This window comes from Notothenia coriiceps, unplaced genomic scaffold (genome assembly GCF_000735185.1).
Source record: "Notothenia coriiceps isolate Sejong01 unplaced genomic scaffold, NC01 NC01_scaffold00037246, whole genome shotgun sequence".
Classification (NCBI taxonomy): domain Eukaryota; kingdom Metazoa; phylum Chordata; class Actinopteri; order Perciformes; family Nototheniidae; genus Notothenia; species Notothenia coriiceps.
In genome coordinates, this window is record NW_011369947.1 from 24,349,720 (window position 1) to 24,360,871 (window position 11,152).

At 39.0% G+C, this 11,152-nt stretch overlaps 1 protein-coding gene across 1 annotated transcript in view; it reads left to right on the plus strand.

Moving 5' to 3' along the window:
* Nucleotides 1-984: 984 nt before the first annotated feature.
* LOC104966537 (protein jagged-1a-like) overlaps nt 985-11,152 on the plus strand; it is a 13,366-nt gene continuing 3,198 nt past the window's right edge. The window contains exons 1-15 of the mRNA XM_010795722.1: nt 985-1,025; nt 1,073-1,265; nt 2,085-2,235; nt 2,928-3,092; nt 3,292-3,405; nt 4,152-4,265; nt 4,838-4,951; nt 6,140-6,256; nt 7,310-7,337; nt 7,816-7,901; nt 8,152-8,265; nt 8,749-8,861; nt 9,464-9,694; nt 10,128-10,283; nt 10,654-10,804. Of these exons, the coding sequence (XP_010794024.1) occupies nt 985-1,025; nt 1,073-1,265; nt 2,085-2,235; nt 2,928-3,092; nt 3,292-3,405; nt 4,152-4,265; nt 4,838-4,951; nt 6,140-6,256; nt 7,310-7,337; nt 7,816-7,901; nt 8,152-8,265; nt 8,749-8,861; nt 9,464-9,694; nt 10,128-10,283; nt 10,654-10,804 (1,888 nt within the window). The remainder of the gene's footprint in view (nt 1,026-1,072; nt 1,266-2,084; nt 2,236-2,927; nt 3,093-3,291; nt 3,406-4,151; nt 4,266-4,837; nt 4,952-6,139; nt 6,257-7,309; nt 7,338-7,815; nt 7,902-8,151; nt 8,266-8,748; nt 8,862-9,463; nt 9,695-10,127; nt 10,284-10,653; nt 10,805-11,152) is intronic.

Sequence of the window (11,152 nt, forward strand, 5' to 3'; positions counted from 1 at the left end):
ATACATATACTAGTATATATACACACACACACACACACACACACACACACACACACACACACACACACACACACACACACACACACACACACACACACACACACACTGTCTTCACCAGCGCTGTAGACATTAAATGCTGAGTCATGCATGTAGGACAGAGACGTGTGTATGTGTGTGTACGTGTGTGTCCATGACAACAGCAGATCGAATTTCTCCAAACTTTCTAATTTCCCAGCGGAAGATAAACACCGTGTCCTCGTTCTTTTGAAACGCTGATTGTTCTTTTTTTTCTGCCATTCTTCCTCTCACAATGGTTTATTGTTTACTGATAGGAGGCCGATTATATTTCCTCTGCAGCTTTATCTGTCAGTGTTCCTGTTCCTCACACACCGATCTGTTTGATTTATGGTTCAGTGGCTCAGAGGGAAAGCATTTTTTTTTTTATTAAGATGGTATGGCTAAATCAAAAGTACAAACCACAATGTCTGTGCGCTGTATTAGCATTTTAAGACTCATTTATTTAAAGAAGTGCTCCTCCTGACTTTCTTATGATTGCTGCTTATTTTTTGTGTGTAGCTAAAGGCTAAATAAATAAGTTGTTATTTGTTGAATCACGCATTAAAGATACGGTTGGATTCAAACTGGTAACTGGATGTTGACTGTGATGAATTTCTCGCAAGCTGATATTTATCACAATGACCTCAAATCAGTGGTTGCCTGGCAGGAAGAAAATCCATCTATTAGGACGACTTCATGCATGCTCAAATATGCACTTGAATCTCTAATTGTACCTTCTTACTAGTGTTTTTACTGCTACAGTATTTAAGGTACTAAAGAATATTTATTGACACAGGCGCCATTTGATAAATGTTAAAAGTCTTTGGCGATTAGATCCTGATATCTTATATCTTAAGGCTGCTTCTTCTTTTAAATGTTTGTTCTATACATATTTCACTACAGCCTGTATTCTGGTATTTCCTCTACATGCCTGTCAGGAGAAGCAACGACATTAAAATTGCTCTCACGTAACTGTAACTGGGAAATGTTAATATTAATTTATAAATACTAACAGAACTTTCTCTCTCTGCCAGGACCTGGTGAACGGGTTTCAGTGTGTGTGCGCTCCGGGTTTCGGGGGTGAACGTTGTGAGACGGACGTGGACGAGTGCGCCAGCGAACCGTGTCTCAAAGGCGGCCGTTGCCATGACGAAGTTAACGGCTTCCACTGCCTCTGTCCACCCGGTTCCTCTGGGAGTCGCTGTCAGGTGAGCTGTTGCTAAGATACAGGGAGTTTGCCATAAATATTTTTCAGACAAAGGGTTGATCATTATTCTTCCTCTTTTGTAACTTCTGTTCTGATTTTGACTAGCATCCATATCATAAACTATTTAAAGATACAATTAATATACATACAACTTTACAACCTGCTTAGTTGAGAGCTCATTAATTTAAACTGGGAAAGAAATGAATTTTCAAATCTTAAAAATGTTGGAATCACAAACAAAAATAAATGAAATTGAATGCATATAATTAAGTTTTTGCACAGACAGTGAAATCATATCACCTGTCTCTGTCAACGTGACAAGTATAACTCAATTGTTTATGAAAAAGAAAAATGAAATTTGCCATAAAAGTCAGATTGTAATTGAAAAGTCATTGGGTAGTTTATAAGAGAAAGTGAAGTCATGTCGTTTTTAATAGTATAAGGAAAGTCTTAAGAAAGCCATGCCAAAGTATGCCATCAAAGTTTAATAAAACAATGTAATGTTTCCTGTTGCAAGTTAAATTAAGTTCTTCTTGTATTAAAAAAAACATACTTTAGTTTGCCATTCAAGAAGTCATTAAAATGCTTTAGTCAAATATGTCATAAAAAAGGAATCAGAAAGGTTTTTATATTATTCTGTCGATAAAATGATCAGAATGTATTCATCGTTATTGTTATTATTTGAAGTGTTATATACTGTAAGTGGTTTGTTGTCGTTCTGTATGAGGTCTCCATAGATGTGTGTATTGTGCAGCCGTCATGGAAACGGTAAAACGCTGAGTGTCGTTTTTCACCTTTCTGAATCGTCCTCTCTCAACAGTTGGATATCGATTACTGCCTCCACAGTCCGTGTCAAAACGGCGGCGAGTGTTTCAACCTGGAGAGCGAGTACGTCTGTGAATGTCCCGAAGACTTCGAGGGGAAGAACTGCTCGCGGCTGAAGGACCACTGCCGCACCACGCCCTGCAAAGGTAGACACTTTACTTATTATCCATGTCCTGTGTGACTGCTAACAGCGGACACTAAGTACATTTACTCAAGTACTGCAATAAGTACAATTTTGAGGAACTTCATTTTACCTGAGTATTTTTTATTTCTGCTACAAGTCAACTAATGAAATACTTAAAATGTTAATATTGACCACTGCTATTATACTATAGTATGATATTTTTGGGGGATGCCTTTTAATGATCTTTTGCAACAAACGTGCAAATTGAATTTATATAATTTTTGATGACATATTACACTAATACTGTTTTATGGCACTAGATTCAATTAAATCATTTTAAGTAATGCTATAATATAAAGTTTATTTTACATTAGTTTGTTTTACATGAATGACATACACACTTTTATTACTTACTAATTGTATTCATACTAATTAATACTTTATTTACACTTTATTTTAATCCGCATATTATGAATACAAAATATAATTATAACTAATAAACTATGATATATTATTAAATGCTATAATATAAGTTTTTTTTACATTAATGACATACTACACTTTTAATACTTACTAATTGTATACATAATTATAAATACTTTTAATGACGTACTACACTATATTTGTACTCTTTCATTTACTTTAAAGGATGATATATTATTATAGGTTAAGACGGCACGTTAAAAACTAATATCTCCTCCTCATCTCCCTCAGTGATTGACAGCTGCACGGTTGCCGTGGCGTCCAACAGCACGCCGGGCGGGGTGCGTTTGATTTCGTCCAACGTGTGCGGGCCCCACGGTCGCTGTCGGAGTCACGCCGGCGGACAGTTCAGCTGCACGTGTGAGGAGGGGTTCACCGGGACGTACTGCCACGAGAGTGAGTCCATTCATACTCATCATGTTCTGAAGAAGACCAATAGATAACATTCATTAAAAAAACTGCAACTTTCCATAATACACTTTATTATAATTGATTTGTTCCCATTGAAGAGCTTAATTTAACTTCAGGGCTTTATCTAAATTAATGATGATGATGATAATAATAATAATGTAATGTGTCCTTCTCTGTGTGTCAGATATCAATGACTGTGAGCTGGCCCCCTGTCTGAACGGAGGGACCTGCATCGATAAAGTCAGTCAGTATCTCTGCATCTGTGCAGACGGCTGGGACGGACCCACCTGCCACAACAGTGAGTCCTCCTCTTCCTCCTCTTCTTCATCCTCTTCCTCCTCCTTCTCTTCCTCCTCAACATAGCAGGTGGACACACACTGTGCAGTAGAGGTGGGAAGTAGTGGAGTACAAATACTTCATTACTGTACTTAGGTACATTTTTCTGGTATCAGTACTTTACAACACTACTTATTTTTCTGACGAGTTTTTACTTTGACTTCTTACATTTCTAACCCAAATACCTGTACTTTCTACTTCTTACATTTCTAACCCAAATACCTGAACTTTCTACTTCTTACATTTTCCAAACAGGTTGGTTCCTTCAGTTTGAATGTGTGTTTGGTGGCGTGATCATTATTATTTAGAGTCATTGCGTGCCTATTGATTTGAACACGATCCGTGTATCCATCATTTCCTGCTCTTCTCTAAAGAAGAGGGACCAATGAAAACGTTGTCATGTTGCCGTTGTTCAGCATGGAAACATTCATTAGCTAACAATGACATTATTGTTCTATTAATATAAAGGGAGGTCAGGTACTCTTTAAAACAGCTGCTAGTTATGGGTACTTTTTACTGAAGTACATTTCAAAGCTCATACTTCTTTGCTTTTACTTGAGTAAAGAAGTTTAGTCAGTACTTCTACTTTCACCAGAGTATTTTTAAACACAAGTATCTGTACTTCCAAGGATCTGTGTGCTTTTGCCATCTCTGCCGTGCAGCGGACATGTTGGACGTGCTCTCATGTTTTCTTTTCTTGTACTTCAGATATCGACGACTGCAGCTCGGCTCCGTGTCAGAACCGCGGCGTCTGTCGAGATCTGGTCAACGATTTCTTCTGCCAGTGTAACAACGGCTGGAAGGGGAAGACCTGTCACTCACGTGAGGGTTTATGTGTTTTCTCATCACTTTCTGGCTTCAGGTTTCACTTATTTGGACACAAAATGGCAATAGGCTGCATTTACAGTAGATAGCACATTTATCCAAATTGCTTTACAATTTCACTCCAATTTAAACAAGTTGCTGGCCTTATCATCCAAAGCGATTTGGGGTTCAAGTTCCATTGGTGGAACAAAAATGTTACAAGTAAAAAAATAGTACAAACATACAGTACACTAAACTCTTAATTATTTATTTATTTGTGTCTATTTTTTACTGCAGTGAGAGTTGCGAAAAGAAATGTCGTTATACTTTGTATGATGACAATACAGATATATTCTATTCTATACAAGTAAAAAATACATTGCACTACAGTTCAAGTGATCCATTTCCAAAATAGTTTTAACCCATTGTTTGATCATAGTTTTTTTTATTTCATGCACCTTTTTATACTTCCACTCTACTACATCTGAAATCCAAAACATCCCATTTGTCTGACCGCTAAGGTTACTTTTCAGATTATATATATTTTCAGTCCCTTTCTGTGACTAACTGATGTCGTTTTTCATTTCCAGGAGTGAGTCAGTGTGACGAGGAGACGTGTAACCACGGAGGAACCTGCTACGATGAAGGAGACGCCTTCAAGTGTCAGTGTGCTGCCGGCTGGGAGGGCGCGACCTGTAGTATCGGTGAGCATGACGTCATGATTTAAACTTTTTTTAAAGGTCACCTATTATGCAAAATCCTCTTCTTCATGTCTCTTCTACATCAACTCTGTGGAAAGAGACTCTGAAAGTTTCAGGAACAAAAGTTGATGTAGAAGAGACATGAAGAAGAGGATTTTGCATAATAGGTGACCTTTAAAAAAAGTTTANAAACATGTCTGGGTAAGTTTTTTTTCAAAATACCAAACAGATCATGCATTTTAGCCATACCTCATTTCGCTCTATTTGCTCTTTTCCAGCCCTGTTTTTGCAGGGGGCTGATTCTGCTTTTGTGGTAGACTACAGCGCCACCTACAGGTCTGGCATATGTACTACAGCGTCTCCAGCGCTTTCGAGCGGTCTCTCATTCCCCTGATAGGTGGAGAGTTGCCCATATAGGCGGAGCACCCCTTTTCTGACATCAGAAACATTCAAAAATAATAATCAGCTCCGTTGCAGCCCCGTTTTTAGAGATTTGGGTATGGAGGAAACGAGAGAGGGTTGTGTTTTCTGAGACTTGGTGAGTTCCCTGCTGACACACCAGGGACACATGTTCATGTATAAAAGACGTACAAAAGTGCATTTTGCATGATAGGTCCCCTTTAAGTTATTATGCTTGTATACGATATGTATTTCTATGTTTTCTTTTATTACAAATTCTTAATTNCCCACCTTATCACCTGAATCTCCTCCTAGAGCACCATTGAGTTCTCTTTAACCAAATATCTCTGGGAGGGGCGTGCAAGGGGCTCCTTATTTTCATCTAAAGTAACAGACAGAGAATCAGCACTTTGGAAACAGGGCTGAAACAGAGGGGATTATGGGTAATGCTGCAATGATCTGTTTGGTGTTTCAACACTTCAGAGACATGTTTAGTATAAATCTGGACCTATTGATGACAAACAGTAGAATAGGAGACCTTTTAAAATATAATACACTGTAGTTTGCCATATATACTAATTGTCCTAAGTGTTTTTTATTGTTTAGCTTTTAGGGTTATTTTTATAGTTAGTTACATTTGGTGTAAAATACTTGTCTTTAGCATCCTTTCTGAAGGCTAAATTGCAACTTATTTTTTTCCATTGTTTATGTTCGCACCATCAGATACCAAAGCAAATTCCTTGTATGTGTAAACGTACCTGGCAATAAACTTGATTGTGATTGTGTCTCCAGCGAAGAACAGCAGCTGTGTGTCGAGTCCCTGTGAGAACGGAGGAACCTGCGTGGTGGACGGAGACTCGTTCAGCTGCGTCTGCAAGGAAGGCTGGGAGGGCGCCACCTGCAGCCAGAGTGAGTCACTGCACCCGCATGTTCACACATTACGCATCAACCCGTCCAATCTGCACTATTAATTTAACATTTCAATTAGGTACACCATCTGTCCCAAGACATGTATTCATCAGTTGCGACAGGAGATGCATTATCTTGTATTGACATCGTACACTTTTGTCCAATAAAACTACGCTAATGCACTCACGTTTAGCAAGTCCTAGCCACATTTAGCATGTAACAAATGTTAATTTCTTAACTAAAGTGCAAGTAAATACAAATAATTTAGAATAGATGTTAACATTGTTGCATAGCATTTAGCATGTAGCAAGGGTAGTTTGTTAACATGCTTATTTTATACATTTTGAAATGGCCTTTGTGTAGAAGATACACTAAGAAACCACTAAATATTCGGACAGCGACACTTGTTAGTGGTTAAATGCATATTTGGTGCTATGCTGTAAGTCACTTTTAGTATGAAAACGCATTATATATTCTATACGCAGAAACCAGTCCCATCTGCATTATTAATTTAACATTTTAAAGGTACACCATCTGTCCCAAGACATTTATTCATCAGTTGTGACAGGAGATGCAGTGTTAAAAATGTGAAGCACCTTTGTTCAATAAAACGACGCTAATGCGCTCACGTTTAGCATGTCCTAGCCACATTTCAAGATTCAAGATTCAAGGCTTTTATTGTCATTTGTACATAGCTACAGTGTACTTATGTCAATGAAAATCTTAGGTCCAACAGTGCAACCCAATAAAAAAGATAAAATAATGCAAGTAAATACAAATAATTTAGAATAGATGTTAACATTGTTGCATAGCATTTAGCATGTAGCAAGGGTAGTTTGTTAACATGCTTATTTCATACATTTTAAAATGCCCTATGTGTAGAAGATACACTAAGAAAACCACTAAATATTTGGACAGCGATTAGTGTTTAAATGCATATTTGGTTCTATGCTGTAATTCACTTTTAGAATGTCAACGCATAGTGTGCTAATATTTTAGCGACGAACAGTATGATAGATGTCTAACGCGAAATTTGCTGTCTTTATTTTCCAGACGCCAACGACTGCAGTCCTCATCCCTGGTGAGTTCACACACACACACACAGACAGACAGACAGACAGACAGACAGACAGACAGACAGAGAGAGAAGTAGATACACACTAAATAAACCATTTATTTAAGGCATAGCTAAGTGAACCGGTCAGGGTCTAATGTTTATATCTGCTTTTGTTTTGTAAAATAATTATCCTTCTTCAATTAAATTAAATAAAATCTGAAAAAATACATCTCAATGCCAGCAAGAGTTTTTATTTACTCAGTGATTATTTTCTCTCCAAGACACAGTGTCGCAAATTGCTCTTATCTAAAGAAATAAATAATGATATATTATTGGTACGAGGGCTCCAGCTCAGTCAAGTCAGGGTTATTGACTTGTAGTTTAGTTTTTGTTGGCAGAAACTGTGAGGATTTCAGAGAGTACACGCTACAGATGATTTATTTTTGGGATCAAAGTCTTGTTATTGCACACAGTGTATCTGATCATCCTCTCTGTGCTGCAGCTACAACAGTGGGACCTGTGTGGATGGAGACAACTGGTATCGATGTGAATGTTCCCCGGGTTTCGCCGGTCCAGACTGCAGAATCAGTGAGTTGACCTTTGACCTTTCCTCCATCTCTTCATTCAGCTTATTCAACAATAAAATATAATAATCAGACACACACTGTTGTTGATTTCTTTCATGCTGTAGTTTTGTTGGATCTTTTCATCTTCAGAGACTTTCCTCTCTGATAGCTTTGTGAAGTTCTCAGCCTCGCTGTGTTACAAAAGACAGAGAAACAACATTTGTATTGATTTCAGTTGACACAAATACTAAGTGTCACTCGTCTCTTTTCAGACATCAATGAGTGCCAGTCGTCGCCCTGCTCCTTCGGCTCCACATGTGTGGATGAAATCAACGCTTTCCGCTGCATCTGTCCTCCAGGAAGAACTGGCCCCCGCTGCCAAGAAGGTAAAACCTGCAGACAGTGAACTTTATACAGTTTGTATCCTGTTACAACAGGTCTTAGACATGATGTTCCCCATTGACCAACTGTCACACAAAACAGTAAATGGAGCAGCTTTAGCCAACATTGCTAATTTCAAGCTGTTGTCACCGGCCAGATGATAAAGACACCTTTTTAAAATCACAATACATCAACAGCATAAAGAAAGGATGAAAGACAAGTAGATGGAGGCGAGAGGATAAAAGAGAACAATAAAATGTATATGCAGATAGTTTACAGCAGCCAATATACTGTGTTTACCAAGAGCCTAACATCACTTTCCATTTAAGAAAATCTACCTATCGGATATCTGTTAAGCCAATTCACCAGACGTAATCAATACAATCATATTATGTTCAGTGAAATGGCCGAGTTCTCAGGATATCCGTGCACTGAATTGTTGTTGTTGATCACTCTGAGTATATATTAATGGTGTGTTTGTGCTGCAGCGTCGGGGCGGCCCTGTGTGGTGGGGGGGGCGCAGCTGGCTCTGGACGGCAGCCGGTGGGACGACGACTGCAACATCTGCAGCTGCCACAACGGGAGGACCACCTGCACCAAGGTACACCTGCTGTTTGACATCATTCTGATGGTTTATGATACTATACTGTAATTCTTAAAAACATTTTGTATTTACATCACGATTTGACACATTGTTCTATAGATTTTCTTTTGTTAACACAATATTGTATTTAAGAAGTTGTTCATGTATTTTATGTGAAGATTTATTCGCAAAATAAATCTTAACTGTAAAATAATTGTAGAAAAGATCTAAAAAGTGTGACGTTTCCGTTCTTCAAATTTAAAACAGGAACAAAAGCTAAAAATAAATACCTACCAAATAGTTAATATTAAACAAATAAGCAGACCCTCCTGTTTCAACTGCACCTTGGCCAAAAAATATATATTTCTGTATGTTGCTCTTAAAAAGTATTCTGCTTGTTCAAATCTGTACTTCAAGGACCTTTGCTATTTTTAGTTTGTGTCATCATGGTTGATTGCAATTATTGTTGCCAAGTTGCTTTGGATAAAAGCTTCAACTAAATGTAATATATTGAACAGTCAGTGAGTGTATCCCCTCTCCCCCCACTCAGTTTCAGTGTGGCCCTACATGAAATATATTGAACAGTCAGTGAGTGTAACCCCTCTCCCCCCCCCCCTCAGTTTCAGTGCGGCCCTCGCCCCTGCAGTCTCCTCTCTCAGCCTCCAGGCTCTGAGTGTCCGGAGGCTCAGACCTGCGAGGCGCTGCAGGAAGAGCGCTGCTTCGTGAAGCCGTGCCCGGGGCAGGGGGAGTGCTGGAGCCCCGCCCACCAGGCCCCGCCCACTGACAGCTGTCACTCAGAGAGCGGCTGCGCCAACCTCACCTTCGCCTTCAACAAGGACGTCATGGCAACGGTCAGTTTCCTACTTCCTGTTTCCTACTTCCACCTTTTTTCATAGTCCTCTCTGTCAAACTTTTCTTACTGACGAGTGCTATTCATCAGGCTTTTAAAACATTGTATTAACATTGTATTTTTATTTGATTAACAGTGGTGGAATGTAACTAAATAGTTTACTGTAGTACACATTTGGGGTACTTCTACATTACTTACTTTGATTAAGTTTACATTTGAGGTACTTGTACTTCACTTACTATGCTATACAGTATGTGTATCCTTGGGTAATATTTTAGTTGGAGAAGTTGAATAAATTCCTCCATTTCCATATCTTTGTAGTGTTTCTGTATATATTTACTCTGTACTTTCTACCCTGTGGAATTCATTGATAACCTGCTGCTGCTAAAACTTCCCAAAATGTGTTTATTAAAGTACATTTATCTATTGTACAGGGTGTGACGGTGGAGCAGGTTTGTCATGAGCTCAGGAGCCTCTACGTCGAGAAGAACCTGTCCTCCTCCTCCTCCTCTTCCTCTTCCTCTTCCTCTTCCGTCTCCATGACCTGCGAGCCGTCGCTCAGCACCAACAACGAAATCCACGTTGCCATCGTGAGTTACATGTGGCCTTAAAGTCATTTTTATTCGTTTTAAAGTTCAGAACAAACCCCCCTCAAAAACAATGTTAAGCCGTCATGAGATGATGAGTTGTGGTTGAAATGTATCCTTATTTCCTTTATATCACATTATAATTCCAGACTTTGGGAACATCTTAAAGTGGAAAAGAGACAGGAATGTTGAGATAAAAGCAGCAACACTGGATCCAAAATGCCAGAAAATGTTCTCTTAGGGATGGAAAAGCTTTCTTGACTTGTTGTGTAGCAGGAATCTGTGATTAGGGGAAACCATCATGAGCATTTAGTTAGACTCGAGTGTCACAGATAAGCAGACCATAATGGAGTTTCTCTGTTGGTTATTCCAGTCGACGGAGGACCAGAGGAGAGGTCTGACCTTCGTCAAGGAAATCACAGACAGGATCATGGACCTGGTGAGCAAGGGGAGCGCCAACAGCAGCATCATCAGCGCCATCGCAGAGGTCCGGGTCCAGAGGCGGCAGAACCACAACCCCAACGGTGAGACTCAGTGGAAAACACATTGGTGCTTTAAAGTCTTAGCGTTCATTCTTGTTCTCGGGAATCGTTTTTGGACAAAATAAGCAAAATAATGGGGATGTAGGTATTTAATTGCTCTTTTTACCGGACTGTTAGCGTACAATTTTACTATTATGCTGCTGTGTTTATTGTATTTTTCTAACTCTCGCACAACAATTTTCTTCAGGATGAATAAAGCCTTATCTTATCTCTTATCTGATAAGGAGAATGAGGCATCTTTTTTGACACCCAAGACAGTTCTTCAGCAATTGTGTCCCCACTGAGGTCATTTGAGGACCATTAAGTTATTTACTGAGTAATCTCTGCGAA